The sequence below is a fragment of the Osmerus eperlanus genome, chromosome 28, assembly GCF_963692335.1.
Source record: "Osmerus eperlanus chromosome 28, fOsmEpe2.1, whole genome shotgun sequence".
Lineage (NCBI taxonomy): Eukaryota > Metazoa > Chordata > Actinopteri > Osmeriformes > Osmeridae > Osmerus > Osmerus eperlanus.
This window is the reverse complement of record NC_085045.1, coordinates 4,698,484-4,716,433: the sequence shown is the minus strand read 5'-3', so window position 1 is coordinate 4,716,433 and position 17,950 is coordinate 4,698,484. Positions and strand designations below refer to the sequence as shown.

At 42.5% G+C, this 17,950-nt stretch overlaps 5 protein-coding genes across 9 annotated transcripts; 2 read left to right on the top strand and 3 right to left on the bottom strand.

Annotated features, from left to right (window-relative positions):
- Positions 1-671: 671 nt before the first annotated feature.
- cenph (centromere protein H) lies at positions 672-3,056 on the bottom strand. Of its 2 annotated transcripts, none has more exons than XM_062454121.1 (10): positions 2,823-2,895; positions 2,507-2,628; positions 2,322-2,377; positions 2,203-2,239; positions 2,056-2,124; positions 1,867-1,923; positions 1,605-1,668; positions 1,453-1,504; positions 1,169-1,329; positions 672-1,047 (listed from the first exon to the last, which is right to left on the bottom strand). In XM_062454121.1, exons 2-10 carry the CDS (start codon positions 2,611-2,613, stop codon positions 952-954), a joined length of 699 nt encoding a protein of 232 aa, XP_062310105.1. In that variant the 5' UTR covers positions 2,614-2,628; positions 2,823-2,895; the 3' UTR covers positions 672-951. The 2 variants fall into 2 exon arrangements, with proteins under 2 accessions (XP_062310105.1, XP_062310104.1); XM_062454120.1 differs by lacking the exon at positions 2,823-2,895 and adding an exon at positions 2,919-3,056 and having other exon boundaries at positions 673-1,047.
- kgd4 (alpha-ketoglutarate dehydrogenase subunit 4) lies at positions 3,035-5,727 on the top strand. 3 transcript variants are annotated; one of them, XM_062454122.1, is made up of 5 exons: positions 3,035-3,178; positions 3,757-3,901; positions 4,377-4,440; positions 4,675-4,880; positions 5,041-5,727. In XM_062454122.1, exons 1-5 carry the CDS (start codon positions 3,084-3,086, stop codon positions 5,056-5,058), a joined length of 528 nt encoding a protein of 175 aa, XP_062310106.1. In that variant the 5' UTR covers positions 3,035-3,083; the 3' UTR covers positions 5,059-5,727. The 3 variants fall into 3 exon arrangements, with proteins under 3 accessions (XP_062310106.1, XP_062310107.1, XP_062310109.1); XM_062454123.1 differs by having other exon boundaries at positions 3,046-3,178; positions 3,757-3,847; XM_062454125.1 differs by lacking the exon at positions 3,035-3,178 and having other exon boundaries at positions 3,747-3,901.
- LOC134014931 (chronophin-like) lies at positions 5,123-7,687 on the bottom strand. The gene is made up of 2 exons (XM_062454119.1): positions 6,939-7,687; positions 5,123-6,745 (listed from the first exon to the last, which is right to left on the bottom strand). The coding sequence occupies exons 1-2, from the start codon at positions 7,528-7,530 to the stop codon at positions 6,411-6,413; spliced, it is 927 nt and encodes a 308-aa protein (XP_062310103.1). The 5' UTR covers positions 7,531-7,687; the 3' UTR covers positions 5,123-6,410.
- Positions 7,688-7,982: 295 nt separating this feature from the next.
- On the bottom strand, positions 7,983-15,573 carry mier3b (mesoderm induction early response 1, family member 3 b). 2 transcript variants are annotated; one of them, XM_062454875.1, is made up of 13 exons: positions 15,469-15,573; positions 14,661-14,685; positions 14,410-14,555; positions 14,161-14,295; positions 13,803-13,926; positions 13,483-13,556; positions 13,200-13,272; positions 12,908-13,056; positions 12,632-12,713; positions 12,195-12,289; positions 11,945-12,072; positions 11,405-11,565; positions 7,983-11,123 (listed from the first exon to the last, which is right to left on the bottom strand). In XM_062454875.1, exons 1-13 carry the CDS (start codon positions 15,475-15,477, stop codon positions 10,651-10,653), a joined length of 1,674 nt encoding a protein of 557 aa, XP_062310859.1. In that variant the 5' UTR covers positions 15,478-15,573; the 3' UTR covers positions 7,983-10,650. The 2 variants fall into 2 exon arrangements, with proteins under 2 accessions (XP_062310859.1, XP_062310858.1); XM_062454874.1 differs by lacking the exon at positions 15,469-15,573 and adding an exon at positions 14,796-15,456.
- A 468-nt stretch (positions 15,574-16,041) lies between these two features.
- Positions 16,042-17,893, top strand: paxx (PAXX non-homologous end joining factor). The gene is made up of 7 exons (XM_062454877.1): positions 16,042-16,188; positions 16,402-16,462; positions 16,567-16,616; positions 16,788-16,972; positions 17,146-17,193; positions 17,302-17,395; positions 17,526-17,893. Exons 1-7 carry the CDS (start codon positions 16,088-16,090, stop codon positions 17,572-17,574), a joined length of 588 nt encoding a protein of 195 aa, XP_062310861.1. The 5' UTR covers positions 16,042-16,087; the 3' UTR covers positions 17,575-17,893.
- Positions 17,894-17,950: the final 57 nt, after the last annotated feature.

Below are 17,950 nucleotides of genomic sequence, written 5' to 3'. Positions count from 1 at the left end.
AGGAGGGGCGAGGGGGATCCATTCAAAACAAAGTCAGGCAGCCGTTCATGATACGCCAATAGCCTGCACTTGGTCAATTGCATTACTTTCTACCTTTGAATACCCTGTGTAAAATAGGATAAAGACAGCAGTTACTTATTAGGACAATAATAAAAGTATTTCAATCTAATGCACGGTAAAGGGGTCCCCCCAGTAGCATGGTCTGGCCCAGATGACGTCTATTTAAGGCATAGGTATGATGACAGCTGAGGACTTGATAGCAAATGTCTATGCAGCCAGGGGGAAACGGGGGAAGGGTGAGGGGGGTGGGGTTCTGACAGCTGAGAGAACACACAGAAAGACCTGGCAACTTCTAGAAAGAGAAGGCTCTGGACTGAGAGTGTGTCGGTTGCTTCAATTTGATTTCTCTCAAGATTCGTCTATTCTGGGGTTTTCCATACCTTTCTTGATGTACTGGTATAAAACCAGCATGGAGAATTTGATGATATTGTTATGCAATACAGCCATCCACATTTGGAGATCATCCCTTTTTAAAGTATAACTTTGTTAGAGCAGTAAAAAAAACACACGACAGTGGAACAATTATTAGGAAATTAGAGGTCGATGCTACTTTGGCCATGACATTTGTTTCATTTACATGTATTTATTGAATACAATTTAAAAAGTATATTCAAAACAATAAAACTATATCTGACACCAAACACACTGACTAACTGCTGGTGTTCAAAAAAATTAACAAATGTTCCTTCAGGAGAAGTCTTTATACAGAGTGAACTGCACATTAAACAAACTACAATTGACCTAAAATCGTAGTTACATTAATAAAAAATACTGGACACAAAATATATTTGTCTAAATTACTTCAAATAGTTTGATTACCTACAACATAGCAGAGAGAAGATAACTGTTATGTACACATATAAACATTGTTGTTCTGGTTTCCCAAACAGCTCACTCATCAGATAAAGGGACATCTTCCAGTGTCATGGCGATGTCTCTCAATTTGGGGTCGTCTCTCCAGTTCACTTTACTGGCCAAGATGACACCCTGGTGAATACAAAAACACATTAACAGCATGGAATACGTCCAAATGTACACTCATTGCCTGACACGACCAAATGTGTGCATTGTACATTTGAAAAGATCTCATCTAAAAGGCCCAGCTTACCCTGAGGACATTCTGAGTGATGGTGGCCATCTTATGGTACTTGTCCAGGTGTGACTGGCCTTTCTCTAGGACGCTTCTATACTTCTCCATCTCCGGGTGCTCCTTCTTTCTCTTGAGCTCATCCATCTCCTTCATCTGCTCGTGACTCAGACGCTTCAATTCTACAGAGTCGATGAGGATATCAGATTCACTGGCACAGTTTGTCTACACCCGACAGAGTGTACATAAAGCCTTCACACGATATTCCAATACTGATATGGTGGAATAATGCTTCTGCGACGTACCAAGCCTCTGTTTCTGTAGATCTGTGATTTGATCCTGGAGTTCGCATGATTCCTGTTTGCAAAACAAGAAATGTCACCGATCCCATTCAGGTTGAAATGTGCCAACTGTGAAACAGAGCAAGAAGCAGGCAAGATTTCCTTTTAGTACTCACCTGTTGCAATGCTGTGATATTCGAGCACAGGTCCATGCTACGACTTGTCAACACTCTCATTGCTCTAAAGAACACACATTGTAAAATTCAATGAATTTACAATCATTATATACAACACTGAAACTATTCAACAGACTTACTGTTTAGCAGTGCAAAACAATACATATTTATACTCATGAAAGATAGTTCCGTTGGGGCTAGCTGAAGGACAGTGAACTCTGATTAAGATGGTCAGTGAGACTGTTTGAAGTTACAGACTTACTCTGCCTCTGGGTCCGTCTGTTTCAGCTTCTCAGAGATAACATGCCATAACTGCATCCTAGTCAGGAACAACCACATATGTATTAACTATCAATTAAATGTGCAGGAAGGTACATTACATAATTTCTTCTGATACACTGATTAGGTGATTCTACATTGGCTCACGATGTGATTAGGAGAGTTACATTACCTGTGTAATGCCAGTGTCTTGTTAAAGTGCTTGGTCTTTTCTTCCTCTAACTCATTGACATAATCAGGCCTGTGGATTATAAAGTTATAATGATATTCCAGACTAAAGTCAGAAAATACATAACTTTAATGTAAACTACACACTCACAGATCTCTCTCATCTTCAGAGGGTTTCTTGCATTTTCCTGTTGAATATGATGCATGGTTTGAACAAAAATGTGTCATACACAATGTGGAATCAAATATCTTCTTTTTCGTTCATGTCACCTGCTTGGAGCTTCACCAACATCTCAAAACCCTGATTGGACATCTGTTCTTTGATCCTGATGTGGAGAGAAACACATGTGAATAAGAATAATGAATCATACCAGGTTATCTCCATCTGAAGAATACTGACCTGACATTAATAATGCATTACTTATTGTTTCTATTTAGAAGCCTGGGAAGAAAACCTTATGATATCCGTTGTTGAGTTGTTCATCTCTCTTCGGGGGACGTCAGCCTGCCTGCCATCCTGTGTCACAAACTCAACCTCATCCAGTTGACCAGAGAGCTCCATGATCCCACTCTACTGCTGTGGAATATAACACGTTTGTCAACCTACTATACAAAAGCGTTATCTTTTTACAGTAACAACTTTGAAGCTAACACCTCTACTGTATATCAACTAGCTGGTCAGACAATAACACTTAGTGAAAAGGGTTGAGTACATAGACAGTGGTAATGCTAGCTAGCCCGTAGCAGTAAGTTGCTGCCGTATGCTTTTACCTTATTAAAGGTTTTACATTATTTACTTAATGAATGGGATTTAATGACTATCAATTAACAAAAAACTTCAACGTGTTTGTAAAGCCAGTAACCCACCTGTATTCGTAGCTTCGAAGGCTAGATGCTAAACAACGTATTTTACCAGTTTGGGGAGCTCCGATAGGACGAGACGGAGTACTGGTTGAGAATGTGACATCGTCATTGGTCAAATGATATGTTGCTAAAAATGAGACATCGGTATTGGCCAGTAGTGCAAACTGAATGTGCCGCCCGGAAGTGAGCACTTACCACGTGACCAGCGGCTTAACACCCCCCCTCCCCAGTGTTCATCATTGGAGCAAGAAAATAAAAGATAGGTAGGTTATTTGCCTTTGCTACCTGCATTTGTCATTGACATTTGTAGTAACATATATATTAACGTATTTCCATTGTTAACCGATGCTATTTCAGCGATTCAGGAGTAGCTCGACTGAGGGGTTGACGCATTTTGTCTACGCATTTGGTTAGATGTGTTTTGTCATCGGCTACTAACTATTCCTGGAAATAATCTTGATGGTGACAAACAAAATGGTTTGACAACATTGCCTGAGTTAGACATTACGACACACTGTTGTTCTCGAAATAATATAACCATTAGCGGACTGTCATTATTTACGAAAGTAAGATTTGAAATACAGCTAATTTGCGAGACTTTTAGGACGTTAATGACGCGATATGGGTAGGTTATTTACGTGTACGGTGTACGTATGTAAAACACACATTTTACTTTTACATTCTCCTCAGTTTCTAGTTTAGAATTTGGTATGGGCCGCTCGACAGCTCACATCGCATCACCATCATTGCACTGGGATGCCCTCCCTGAGCCGTATAGCTTTCATCCTATGCATTGCCATTAATTTACAGATGTATTGTCTCCCTCTTCTGGTGACTGTAGGAAATTTCCTGTCACCCGGAAGAAGACCGGTGAGGTCGTCATGGGGGGCAAAGTCAGTAGCAAAATGGCAGCCGTAGGACGTGTTGTACAGGTACGCTTGTCGAACTGGTCCATTTACCGTACTGCATCCACACTTGGCACTCAAGTGAGTAGTTGAAAACGTGTGGTAGTTTGTGCTGCTTAATTTTTTTACAGACACAAGTCGATTGAGCTTTTTGCGGCTTTATTTCAGTGGGAATTTGACAGGCTAAGTACCCTTGCTTATGCCCTTGTTGATGCATGGAAAACCAACGCCTAATTCGCTACATATATGCCAGCTCTTATTAGCTGTATCAGATGTATTAGATCAACCTGGTACAACCTTTAAGATCTTAACAAAGAACCCATAACATGAGTAATTGTTTTCGCTGTTGTTTGAAACATATTACCTGTTTGAAGCAAGTTTAGGCTAGGCTACTACTGCTGTTAAAGACCTGTCAGACATGATGTATGGCCATGGGGTTAGCCATTGAACTGGCCATAAATAGTTTTGTAAACGGGTTTCTTCGGAGTTAAGACATTCTGTCTTTCAAAGTTGTGAGCTGGTCTGTCAATGTAAACCTTATTTCCTTAATTCGTAGACTGTGCGACCCCATGCACCACTTATCAAATTCCCCAACAGAAATGGAATCCCCAAACCAAATGGTGAGCATGCTGCATATTAATCTTGTCTCCTTGTATACTGTGTGTATGTGCTCACTCCCATTAATTTAAGCACAGTAGCCCCATCCCTATCTGCTCCTCTCCTCCTGTGATTAGACATGTACTCTTTAGATTGGCCCCATTGCTTCACCTGCCCAATGCAGTTCAATCACAGGAAATATGCAGCGATTTGGAGCTCAGGTGTCAAATGTATAAAATGATCCTCTTACCATTCAGTGTCAGAAGCACTGAAGACGCTAGTAGCTAGCCCTCCACAGAGCTCTCCCAGTCCCCCAGTCACAGCAGCAACACCACCTATACCAAGACCTCCTGGACCCATCGCCCGACTCCCCGGCTTCCCAGACAGCCTAGCCACAGTCCAGGAACTCCCCCAGAGGTACCGCAGGAGGCCGCTTACTCTGGAGGAGATGAACTACATCCAGGTGAGTCCCCACCAACTTCAGGCTGACCTGCTTCAATAGAGAACAAGCACTGATGGCAGAACATGAAAGGAATTATGTAACTATCATTTCCCTAACTTCACTGGTGTTTATTTCACCAAGTCTGTTTCGCTTTCTTTTATTTCTTTAAATTTTTTCACAGCGTGGTGGACCAGAGTGATCCTCGGTGACTGAGCACAACCAAAGTCCTTATCGGTGGAAGCCAGTGTCTATTTTTGCCTAAGTTTGTTCCTCAACACAAGAGGATCTGTTGCCACAGCTCACCATACGTTCTGCAGAATAAAGATATTATATAATTCATGTTGAAAATGTACATAGAAAGTTTTATTTTTAAAATATGTTAATGAAGAGATGCTTGACTATAACTTGATTTGCAAAGGAGATCTTAATTTCATTACATGCTGGAAAAAAACATCATGGCAACCGTTATTTATTTGATCGGCAACCTCTCGATACACTACTCAAAATCTTCTGCCACTTCTAAGCACAAGTGTTTTTGGGAAACATTTTGGCATGGTGTTCACCCATCACAGATCTACAGTCTTTGTCCACAACCTAAGCTGCTTTTTTTGCTGTGTTGTATTTTTTTCCTGCTTGACCTTTGGTGACATCAAATCCAGATACTAGGACAAGAGTGTTAAATCACTGACTGTACAAACTGAGGACCCTCGACACAATCATTGGAGAACTCTGGCTTTTTGAGCACGGTGCTTACCCGGACTGCTAGTCTCTTGGATTCAAATCAAGTCGGACATAGAGTCGAAGTGGTGGATTGAGTTTGTGTGATGTGCTGGTTATGAATTATTAAAAAAATACTATTATACCGACAGGTAAAGTCTTTCAGTATTTTTGTGTAGTGGGGTTAAGATGTAGGCAGAGACGATATACGTTATATTGAATATTTATAATATAAATTATGTATACAATATGGGCTTTGGGTCAGATGTTGTATCCTACAACAGTGGTTCTCAACCCTGGTCCTCAGGGACCTCCTGTCCTGCATGTTTAGACGTTTCCCTGCTCCAACACACCTGATTCAAATGAATGGGTCGTTATCTCGTAATGCAGAAGCCTGGTAACGACCATTCATTTGAATCAGGTGTGTTGGAACAGGGAAACATGCAGGACAGGGGGTCCCTAGTCAACATGAATATGACATAGTAAACAACATTGTCTCACATCAGGTACATGTTCACTTGAGGTATTTCACACGCTCTTAAAAACATGTCACAACAGATAACACAGGATTACACAATACTGCCAAATTGTGTTGGATGACCTAAGGAATAATAATAATGTATGCACTAGAAAATGATTCATATTAAACAACCTGTTAGAGAGGGTTTACAAGTAGTACATAGGAAAGCTGTCTAACAAATCGACCGATTTCGAACACTCCAACCACAAACATAGACATAGAGTTGGGTACAGTTGCAAGGCAACCTAATTTATGTCTACTGCTGAACTGAGATGAACTGAGATGAAGTCATGACGTTTTATGAGCAAGTGAAGTTAGTCTTGGTTCTCAAAAGCAGGCAAGAAGTCAGCGATGGTATCCACCACATAGTCAGGCACAAAGCTCTGATTGGTGGAGGGATCACTTATCTTGTACTCCTGAGCGTCCTCTATCTGAGAGATACCCGTCAGTGTAAGCATGGTGTCCAGGCCACAGTTAGCCCCAAATAGCATGTCTGTCTCCAGGCGGTCTCCCACCATCAGGCACTGTGCTGGCTCCACGCCCCGGAACTGGCTGGAGATGCACTCGAACATGAAGCGGCTGGGTTTGCCAATCACTGTGGCCTTCCGGCCTGTAGCTGTCTCCAGGGCAGCTGTGAGGCAACCTGAACCTAGAAGAGATAAGTCAAACAGTAGTTGGCTACACTCTGGATGTGATGATTTGGAATGCTTAATAGGCAGGCCTTATGATGCAGCATATGCAACACTTATCTCCCAAGTCAAAATATTTAAATATTGTACAGTAACTGTTCAACAGCGAGTGAGTGAGTGTGTGAAGCAAGACCGTGAACGTCAGCACCATACCAGGTAGTATCCTCCCATCTCGAAGTGGGTGCCAAGGATCACTGTCAGTTGTAAGAAACAGACAGTCTGGATTCCGCAAATAGCAAGATGCTTTGGCCAATTTTAAGAATGTGAAGTTATCGTCATGGCCCACAAGGACTGCTTTTACATCTGGAGTTAGAGCGCAATTATATATGTTGGCGTCTGGGGCGTCAGCTTCGTCACCAATGAACGGAATGTCAGCTTCCCTCAACTCTTTGAGGACACCCTCTCCACCTATGACAAACACTTTTCCTTGATTGTTCGCGACATTTTTTAGGTAAAGCGCCGAGCAATACGACGAGCTGAAGATATGATCCTGCTTCACATCGGTAAAGCCGAGTCGTAAGAATTTGTTCAAGTACATCTCACGTGGCTTAGTGCAATTGTTGGTGACGAAAAACACGTTTTTACCGTGCCTGGTCAATGAATTGATCACCGTTGGAGCACCGGTAATTGCCTTCTCTCCATGCCACAGAACACCGTCGCAATCAAATAGGAAGACATGCTTTGATTCAAGCAAAGGTCTTATTTGGGAGCCTCGTATTTTTCGACAAGCCTTAGCGCCTGCCATTCTGGTTGTCGTTTGTTGTCTGTCACCCAATCATTGTAGACTGTTTAATGTCAGGTGCAACGATATCCAAATTGTGAAATTAAATAACAATAATCGTTTCGGAAGTATTTTCCGAAGCTGCCAAAGTGCAGTTGAAGAGCGGACGACGGTCACTTACGTAAACACTTGTTTAACCACGCCTTCCTTTCAAGATCGTCCAATAAAAAAAAAACTGAGCTGTAACCAATCAAATGGCTTGTTTATTGTAAGCCGTTAGAATAAGATATAACGTGTCCCAAGCAGTATAGGCTGTGAATTGCAGTTTTCTAAGCCATAGCTGCCCGTTTTAACCACTTTCTTAAAAACCTATATTGTCACAATGTGGCCATTAAAATGAGAAGCCGTCTGCAGCTGGAAGGGAGAAAACAGACAATTACTTTGTTAGAAAACCTATGTGATGAATAACAAAGCACTAATTTTTCCAGAGCTTTATTTCTGGATCTGTACATGTATTAAAGTACAACAAAAATACAAAATAATGCTTAACAAAACAAAAGAAAAACAACTCAAGTGTTTATGTACAAATCTTATAAACAATAAAGATCTCCTTTTGATTGTCTATATTTCTGGATATACATTTATATGTTTTGTATGTATTCACAAAGGTCTATTCTTTTCTTCAAAACGACTTGATTTTTTCTTAAAACCACAACTGTTATAATTCTTTCTTCTTTTTAAACTTCAAAACACAATACAAAATGTAAAAGGAAATTAAGTTTAGTGCTGTTTTTTTACACACAAGTCTCATTCCAGAAAATTCAATAAAATATCACATTATGAGATTTTAGGACAGGGTGGAAAATAAATCTACATATTCCTCTACGAGTCAACGGCCTTTACATTCAGACAGTTTCTGAGTCTTTGTACAAACCACAGATGAAATAAATACCAAGCTGCAATGCTAAAGCTATAGTCTGGAGGACCTACTGCATCTGCACAGTGTATGAAGGGGAGTCGTTATCACTCAATGTATACTGCCTACTGCTGCCACCTCTTACTGTCAACACAAACAGATGACAACATGATGGGGAAAGAGAAAGTGAAGTGTTACAATATGGAACTCTTTTAGACACTGATTGCAGATTTCAAAACGCAAAAAATGCAACACTGAATAATACATTGTCCGTCTTAGGTAAAGCCATTAGTGGTACACTTCAGAGAGCAGGCCAAGCTTGCATGCATGATGTAGCTGTCCCATGATGTAGCTGTCCCTCGGAGTCGGAAATGGGATGTTCCCGATAAAAATGCGAATACCGAAAGGCCATCAGTTAAACGCAATGACATGTAATGTCTGTACATATCTACACATTATTGCCTTTTTACAAGGAATCAAACAGAAGTCTTTGTATCATCACAGATTGACATATAGAAGAGGTCAGTTTATAGACGTTCCCAAGGCTAGTTGCTCATTATTTACACCGTAAATGTAATGTCAAAAGGTCAAAACACAAGCCGTCTAGGAGAATGACCCAGACACCAGCTTGTTAACCCTAAACATTACCTAAAAGCAGGAAACCCGTCTATACTTACACTGAATAATAAAATGGATGGTCTGTTTTTAGGCAAATATATGGATTAATGTGACTGACATTTGGAGATGGATTCTCCTGAGAAAAATAAAGATCAAAATCACAATGCATAGATAAATTAAGTAAACTTCTATTTCTACTACTGCATCCATCAAACTGACAATGACCCTCTGAAACACGCAATAATTCACAATAACTAAATTCAGTCAAGAGAAAAAGTGACATTTCTGCTATCAGACCCTGACTGGACATGAAACTCTGGCCCGCACAACACAAAGCAGCCTCTCTCCACTGTCATTGTAGAAGTCACACAACAAGACAATAAAAGTGGCATTAGGAAATAATACTGTTCATAAGCTTATGTAGGCCTTTAAGTAGTTTCAAAACAGAGCTTCAATTTTGAAATGCAGGAAGAGCTTTAAAGAATGAGCAACAATTACACTCAATTTTAAACATGCTACCTGCTCAAAAGTTGCATAAAAGTCCTTAATTGGGCCAAATACATTATTTTCTTGGCATCTACAAAAATAAAATGAAAAGACAATAGCCAAAGAATAGAGGAGAAACTATGTACATTACTTTGTCTGAACTATAACGATCTCCAATCAATAAGACTGATACTCCAGAGATACTACAGTCTCTGTTACATATTGCCTTGATAGCGGTTTAATCCTCACTGGTGTTAGAGTTAGGTTGGAGCTCAGTAATGCCGCTCGACAGGACTGGTGCCAAGTGTGACGTGTTTAGCTTGGCCAAAGCAGGTATCATTAAAAGCCTCACCACTAAGGACAGTCCCAGGAGGAAATGATGAGTATGGAATCACTTATCTGAGAACATTCACATCCGATTTGGCCACTTTGGACAGTTTAAAAGTAAACACGCAGACTTAAGTACAAAACAAAGTTCCACAGGACCCTCCCCTCCAAAGAACAACAAAAAAAACAAGGACAAGAAAGACGACAAACACAGGACATCATAGCAACTCAAGTGCTCCTCGTCGACAAAGACCAAGTCTCCATGCAAGCAAGTATCGTTGCATTTTCCCACATCCCTCAGACAGACATCCACATATGACCAGCCCTGGCATCTGTACAGCGAGTACCTGTAAACACTGATAGGAAAGTACCACTTTAAATAAAAAAGGGAAAAGAAAAACACACACAAAAAACCAAGCAAACTAATAAGCTACAAAAGGACAATGGACCTGTATTTGGCAGCTGTACTGAGTGGCAGGATGAGGTCATTTGTGAAGACGCTCTGTGAGGATGAGTGGGGGACGGGGAGGAGGAGCTAAAGCTCTCCGATAGCAGCCTCTGGGCTCCGACTGTACACACACACACCTTCAGGCTGCAGAAAAAAATGGCTATATAAACTCTTGAGAAATCAAGATCTTTAGTTCTATACCATAAAGACATCACTGATGTCATATTACACAATCTTGGGAAGAACAAAACCAAAAAGTATATTCATATATAATATAATCAAAGAAATTGAAAATCTCCAGTGAGTGAGTCTTATGTACACAAGGGGGATGTTGGGGCCGCGACGGAGGTCACTCTGATTGCATCGCCGTGCTGTGCTGTGTGCGATGCCGCGAGTGCACTCCCATAAACCCGTTGGGCTCGCCGCTTCCGGCCAAGCTCCCAAAGTCTGTGACCGACACCGCCATCTTGGCCCCGGTGATGCGGTGGTGCCCCGTCGTCCGGCGCCCTTCGAAGTCCACCCCCAGGTTCGCCACCGACACGTCGCTGATGAAGGAGTCGGGCAGCGCCATCTTGAGTCTCTTGGAGGGGCGCTCGCAGTCCTTGCCCCCGCACACCCCTCCCAGCTGCCCCAGGTCCGAGTGGTAGAAGCCGGCGTCCAGCATGTTGAGGCAGTCGGGGTCTCCGCCGTTGGAAGGGAAGCCCAGGGGCTCGTCGTGGCTCAGCGGGCCCCGGTGGAGGCTGTCCAGAGGGGGGAAGCTGTAGGAGTCGAGGCAGCCCACCTCCGCGGGGCTGCACACCGTGGCCACGGTGTTACTCAGAGCTGAGGAGAAACACAGAGAAGGGGGGGGGGGAGGCCTGTCAGTACATGCGGAAGAAGAGCCTGACCAACATCGACTGAGCAGAAAGGAGGTGTGGAGGCCTCGGAAGTGTGTCCAATGTACCAATAAAGGATGAAATGCTGGAAAAAATATATATACACTACAAGGATATCATACACTCTATTAAAGACTATAACGATAGAGCAACTCCTATAAGCGACATGTCATTGTTATGCCAAGTGTCCCTGCTCCACGAGGAGTGGCCGCTGCCCCCCCTGCTGACCTGTGAGGTCACTGGCGGTGATGGAGTTGAGCAGGCTGAGCTGCTGCTCCGAGGTGGGCTCCATCCTCCCTCCTCCTCCTCCTCCACCCCCGGAACACACGGAGGACGAGCTGTCCACGGCCAGACCCTCTGCCTCGTCCACCAGCCTGTCCATCAGGTCCCTGACACACGCGCACACACACACACAGGTTAAAATACCGAAACAGTACAGTTCACAAATGGTGCGGCTTGTGCGCTTCTCCGGGAAGTTACGTGATAATAGGCAGACAGAATCCTACCCCGGACACCTGACAAAACATACTCCCTACACTCTAAAGCAGTCTTTCTCAACCCTGGTCCTCAGGGACCCCCCCCCCCCCCCCTCCCCCCCCCTCCCTCCGACCCGGAACGTTTTAGTTTAGTTTGCCTGCTCCAATACACCTGATTCAAATGAATTGGTCGTTTTCAAGTTCATCAGAAGCCCGATAACAACAAGCAAACAGAACAAGCAGGGCAGGGGGGCACGACGACCAGGGTTCTGCTCTAAAATCAGACACTCACGTCACGCCGGGATAGCTGCTGTATTTCTTCTTCCCGAACCGATTCTGCTGCACAAAGAAGTCAAAGCGTTCGGACTTCTTCCACATGTAGTAAAAGGCCACGCATTCTGCTACTGTACGTGTCGTAACCTGGAAGAGCCAAAAGACAACAAAGGTAGAAATGTCACACAAAATTGGTGGTTATGTAATATATAATATTGTGTTGTGTGAGTGTTGTGTGTGCGAGCGTTCCTAGGTTAAACAACTCCTACCTTGTGTTTCTGTATAAGGTGAAAGTTTTTCTCGTATATCAGTAGTGCATCTTCAAAGTTTCGGCACTCATCTTCTGACCACGGAGGCGAATCTTCTGTAATACAAATAACAACTGGTTTAACCCTTGTGTTATCTTCGGGTCGTTCTGACCCATCAGTCATTGTGACCCACCGTCGTATTGCGACAACTTTACCGCATACAAAAACAAAGTGAAGCATTTTCTTTTAACCGTTGGGCTGTCTCAGACCCCCCACATTGCGAAGGTTAAAAGAAAATTATTTTTATTTGGTTTTGTATTGGGTAAAATTGGGTAAACACAACGATGGTTCGTTATGAACCTTTGGGTCATGTGACCCGAAGGCAGCACGAGGGTTAAACACTCCTCAGTGTCTTGAGTTTTCAGCAATTATTTACACTGTTCATAAAGCTTGCTCACCTTTAGATGATTTCACGTTACTGCAATACCTTTCCAGGGCTTGCTGGGTATTGTAGTTGCATGTCATAAGGTCAGACAAAGCCTACGAGAGAGAGAGAGAGAGAGAGAGAGAGAGAGAGAGAGAGAGAGAGAGAGAGAGAGAGAGAGAGAGAGAGAGAGAGAGAGAGAGAGAGAGAGAGGGGATAGAATCAGACACTGACAAAGTAAAACTTGATGACATGGTAAAATGGCACCATGAGGGCGGTCACCATTTGTATCCATCCATCGAACACTGACCTGTTCGTTGTCTCTTACATGCGTCCCAAGCTTCTCACTGCCCGTCTTTTCGCCCGTCGTCCGTGACGACGCCTCACACAGGAAGTCCCTCACCTTGTTCTCTGACAACAAGTCAGGGCACCATAACAACTGGTCGTCGTCCTCGTACACTATACGGCAAAAGAACATCAACTCAGTTCTTATGTGTTGCCTTTCTCTGTACTGAATACTTTCAAACACATAGCCCGAGTTCACGGTCGCGTGAAGTATAACAAGATCTGATGATAACATATGCAAGGAACCCATGACTTACCCTTCTCCCCGTCGCCATAGTGACAGAGGCAAGTGGGGACCTCTGCTTGGTGCTGTGACCCCACCATGATTTCCTGCGAGTGACAGAAAGATGCATTTCAACCCACAGGACACACAATTGAACGCAATCTCGGACAAATAACACTTGCTATGCATATAATTATAAAAAGAGATTCAACCGTAGATATATGCTATGCTACAGGGGTACATGGCGACCCGTATAATACATAAACCTCAACTACTGAGAACAGAGTCCCTGAGCCCTCACATTTTAGAAGTCTTACCTTTCTGGAGTCCTCAGGGTTTGGAGCATCCTCCTCACATTCATACTCCTTGTCCCCGTCGTAGATAGTGTTTGCTGACAATGCAACAGGAGAGCACAGGCAAACACCGTTACATGCTTGGATTTCCGACGGGATCCATTTCTTATCATGATAACACGAGATAGGCACGGGTATGACTGTCTGAATCGAAAGAAAAACGCAGACAAGGTACTTCTGTTTCGGAATCAATACGCCGCTTTCGAAAAGCCAAATTTCCTGACCAACGGGACCCCATCTCAGAAGACCCCCGTGCGAAATGGCTCCCGTTAACACGGCCTTACATCTGAGCGTTCTTGGGAAGAAGTCGGTGGCCTCGTGGGAGGTGACGGAGGGCGTGAGGTCATCAGCCGAGGACTGGGTCTCCTCCTCGTACGCCCCGGACAGCAAGTCTTTAGCTATCTCCTCCTGTGGAAGGAGATCGCAGCCTCTTATCAGTCCCACTACCAACAGCCAGTCTAGTTTAAGAGTATTCACTGATTATACACAACTCAAATTTTAAAAGGACTGCAGAGATTCATATACAGACTTCATACAGAGATTTACAAAATGGACAGCGTACCTGTGTGCATCTATACCCATCAAAAACATGACCACAAATACGACTTTCTAACCAGATTTGAGGCCCGTCTGCTTGCTTACCTTGTCCAGCGTCATGTCCGGGAGTTCATCCGTCAGCTCCCCGGAGGAACTGTCCATACTGGAGCTGGCCGCAGCGTTGACGGAGGCCTCGTAGCGGTAGATGGCCAATAACTCCTCCAATGGCATGTTCCCCTCCTGTTAGAATGGAGCCAGGTCGCCATTAGCCGCTAGCAGCTCACTCATCGCATTATCGGACACTCAATAAACTCGTATAAACTAACGAAGCTTCATTCATCACTCCTGGCCCACCTTCTCAAGATCTGCTATCTCCGAGGTGAAGTTCCTCTCGCCCTCCAATGACTCTTCCTCCTCTAATGTCCTCTCGTCGTCATACTCTTGAACTAACATCTCTGCTGTGGGGTCAAAGTCATGGTCTTCCGACGACAAAGAGCCCACTGAAGAGGGAGGAGAAAAAAGGGAATTTAACAAGGGATGGATATTTGCTTAGGATGAGTGGCGATATTAAATGATGACATAATGACATATTTGAAAAGTCTTACCCGGACTCGAACTCCCTAAGGAAGCCTGGCCATGGGAAAAGAATTCAAGCACATTAAATATGACTTTAGAGTACAATAACAACACAATGAATATATTGTTTACGATTCTAAAACTGGTAAAATAGTGAAACGTACGCTGTGACATCCATGCAATATTTTCATCCACAAGAATTACATAAATAAATAAATAAATAGCTCCGAGTTATCTTGCTCTCTGAAACTAAAAAAGAAACGCGCCTACTAGATATGATAAAATAGCCCACTGCATGACATGGAATAACAGTGTTGCACACACACTTAATGCATTTGCAAGGCTTTGCATGACCAAACATTTATGTACTGTCAGCGATCTGAAAACAGCAAGAAACAGAAACAGGCAATTCTTATCATCCCAATCCTATGTTGAAAATTCCAGAATTTTATCGTTTACACGTAAACTGAAGCGACAGTCGAGAAAAATACATTTTACGGAAAACAATTCTGAAGTAATCAGTCATTTTAGGAATGATGTCACCGCTATTAAATAAGCCATCTTCCCCTACAAGCTCTACTAAATTTCTGGCGGATCAATTTACTAGCAGCAAAGCAACTGAGAGCGAAAGCGCAGGGGCCTTGTCGTGAAGGATACGTCTACACATTCAAACATATTTTAGAGGCATACAAGCATTGCCTATGTCACATAGCGGCATATATAACAAGCAAAAAATATAATCTATGCAATCGATTACATTGAAATGAAAAGTAACAAACACAAATTTTATAACTATCGATATAAAAGCTGATGCTACTCCTCTGTTTTCCCTCTTACCTCCGCCATATTGGTACCTTTAGGCTAATGAGCTGGTTCCAGCCCAGTACCCGGATCGTCTCTCTGAGCCAATCAGAGATGCAGGTAACAGTTTTCACTTTTTTGTCGTGACACGTAAATCTGGGCAAACCAAATCATTAGTGTATTCATATTTATAACCCTGTGTAAATAGTGATGGGAACACGCTGTGCATATACAAAAAGCTAGTTTTAGCCTATATAACGTTAAATTAATATATACATAATATCATGGTTCTATTCAGTTCAAAAAGTTGTATTTAATATTACTTTGTGATAAGTATAAGGCATAGCCTACTACTAAATCAACTCACTGAAGGTTTGTTCTGTATTTCTGATAGACGGTTAGCTTATCTTTATGCTCTGCAACAACACATTCTCATGAATATAGAGCTAACGTGTATTGACAACAGTCAATAAGTAAAATCAATATCCTATAGGAAGATCTTGGATTTAACGGCGCACTGCACAAAGCGGTCCACCAATAATAATTCAACCAGAAGGGGGCAGTATATGCTAGTACATACACCTTCTGAACTAGCATTTTCGTACGTCAGGAAAAAAACAAGGAAGTTCTCTGAAACATCAGATTCTCTGACATTATGGATGGAAGTCACGCGTTGTACTGTACGGTGCTGGACAAAAATGACAAATCTAAATTATTGTGCTATACCTGCAAAAAGTCTGGTGTATTAAATATTGGGTAAGTTGCTAGTGCCATCTATATTACAAGAGAAATTGATAGACTAACATTGTATTGGCATTGAATGCCTGGCCACTGACAACACTAACGACTAAGCTAACTTGCTAGCTAATGGGCCAGTTTGTATTGGCCTATATCCGAAATGTGGGACAACACAAATGTGCACAATATGCACTTGACGTTTGTTGATAAAATATCAAATTTATGTTCCAGTTTAACAAATGCATCAGAAGTTTGGAGCACTGATTTTACAGAAGAGACACTGACCACACTTGTAAGTTTCCCCAGACATAATGAATTGCCACACCATCTCATGTGTATAATACGAATCTGTATTTCTACTTACTGTAGAAACAATTACGTGTGTTTTCCCCTCAGAGACAGAAATGTGTCTTAAAATCTACTGAGGATTACATTTTAAAAATCAGGTACTGGCTCTCTCAACCTTCCTACCAAGTCCATCCCCTCCTAGTTTGCATGTTGGCCAGAAAGAGTTAACTTCTCTTGTAGGCAAGACACAGCTCACTTGTATAGTAGACATTTGATAGCATAAACATGAATTGGGTGAGAAACTTCTCACATCTCTCATGTCCTTCCAGATCTGCGTGTGCGACAGGAAGTGTGTGTGTGTCTGTGCAGGACACCTGTGCAGTCCTCCATGTGGGCTCCAGTCCTGGAGACCTGAGTGTAGATCTGACCAGACTGGGAGAGCCAGATGCCAAAGAAGAACTGAGGAAGCTTCTGTTTAGAATGGGTGACAGTCTGACCCAGTTAAACAGCAGTGGTAAGAGTCTGTATCGATTGACTCATCTGATCCTAAACGAGATTGCTGGTCTTCTGGCTAACATGTTTTATGTTAGGGTGTGCGCACACCTTACCTTTTTAATTACAAAAAATATGATGGTGTATGGTCATGTTTTCTGATCGATTCGTTTTTTTTTTGTCTGGATCTAACAGGTTCACCCTCAGTCAGTCCTTTGAAGAGTACCCACAAACGCAACACAGGTGACGTCATTAAAACAGATATTCTCTTGTTACATGTGTTTACTTTGCTTTGGTGAATGTAAGTAGAACAAAGCTAATGTCGTCTAATGGGGAAGACGGTTGTTGTAGAGTTTGAACCACGGAGGCACCAACAGAGTGGTCCGTCTGTGACTAAGAAGAAGCGCCTTCCGGGAGAATCTCTCATCAATCCAGGATCGCGGAGGTACTGCTCTGCTCACCTGCACCATGCAGTCACTGTCATTACACAGCATTGTTCAGGATATTTCCTGAGAGACCAGATGTGTTTAGAATTTTTCATGGTTTGCTTCATTTTTTTCTCATCTGATCTACAGAAAGCGTCCTGCCACAGGGGTCGCGTTTGATGATGATGATGACCAGTGATGCTGACCGCTTTTTAAAGACCAACAGATCCGTTTGTTGCAATACCTATCCATACAACTATGCTTCTACATGCAATACGAATGTTGTTTTAACTTAGTTCAAACAGTCTATTTATATAATCCATCTCACTGTGTCCACCTCATGAAATAAGCTGCTTTGAGGGACTCATGATCAGTCTCTTGATCACTACAAATACATACAACTGCAACAAAATACATTTTTAACTGTCAATTTTAATATTTAACTATTATGAATGTGGATTTTAAAATGGAAATATGAAAGAAACCAATAAAGAGCATGATATGTCAAGTGCAGTCTGTGACAGCCTAATTTAGTGTGTCGGTGAGCAAGTAAATTAACTACATGTCACACACAG

Bases quoted from the DNA above. Each gene is read 5' to 3' on its own strand.
- paxx (XM_062454877.1), top strand. From the start codon at position 16,088: ATGGATGGAAGTCACGCGTTGTACTGTACGGTGCTGGACAAAAATGAC. The intron at 16,617-16,787 runs GTACTGGCTCTC...ATGTCCTTCCAG, and splicing joins GATTACATTTTAAAAATCAG to ATCTGCGTGTGCGACAGGAA. The intron at 17,396-17,525 runs GTACTGCTCTGC...TCTGATCTACAG, and splicing joins ATCAATCCAGGATCGCGGAG to AAAGCGTCCTGCCACAGGGG.
- cenph (XM_062454120.1), bottom strand. From the start codon at position 2,613: ATGGAGCTCTCTGGTCAACTGGATGAGGTTGAGTTTGTGACACAGGAT. The intron at 1,505-1,604 runs GTGAGTACTAAA...TTTTGCAAACAG, and splicing joins ATATCACAGCATTGCAACAG to GAATCATGCGAACTCCAGGA. The intron at 1,048-1,168 runs GTAAGCTGGGCC...TGTATTCACCAG, and splicing joins TCACTCAGAATGTCCTCAGG to GGTGTCATCTTGGCCAGTAA.
- LOC134014931 (XM_062454119.1), bottom strand. From the start codon at position 7,530: ATGGCAGGCGCTAAGGCTTGTCGAAAAATACGAGGCTCCCAAATAAGA. The intron at 6,746-6,938 runs GTATGGTGCTGA...TATCTCTTCTAG, and splicing joins AGATGGGAGGATACTACCTG to GTTCAGGTTGCCTCACAGCT.
- mier3b (XM_062454874.1), bottom strand. From the start codon at position 14,822: ATGAAAATATTGCATGGATGTCACAGC. The intron at 13,927-14,160 runs GTAAGCAAGCAG...CTCCTTCCACAG, and splicing joins CGGACATGACGCTGGACAAG to GAGGAGATAGCTAAAGACTT. The intron at 12,073-12,194 runs GTAGGAGTTGTT...TGGCTCTTCCAG, and splicing joins ACCTTATACAGAAACACAAG to GTTACGACACGTACAGTAGC.
- kgd4 (XM_062454122.1), top strand. From the start codon at position 3,084: ATGTGCCGCCCGGAAGTGAGCACTTACCACGTGACCAGCGGCTTAACA. The intron at 3,902-4,376 runs GTGAGTAGTTGA...CTTAATTCGTAG, and splicing joins CATCCACACTTGGCACTCAA to ACTGTGCGACCCCATGCACC. The intron at 4,441-4,674 runs GTGAGCATGCTG...CTTACCATTCAG, and splicing joins TGGAATCCCCAAACCAAATG to TGTCAGAAGCACTGAAGACG.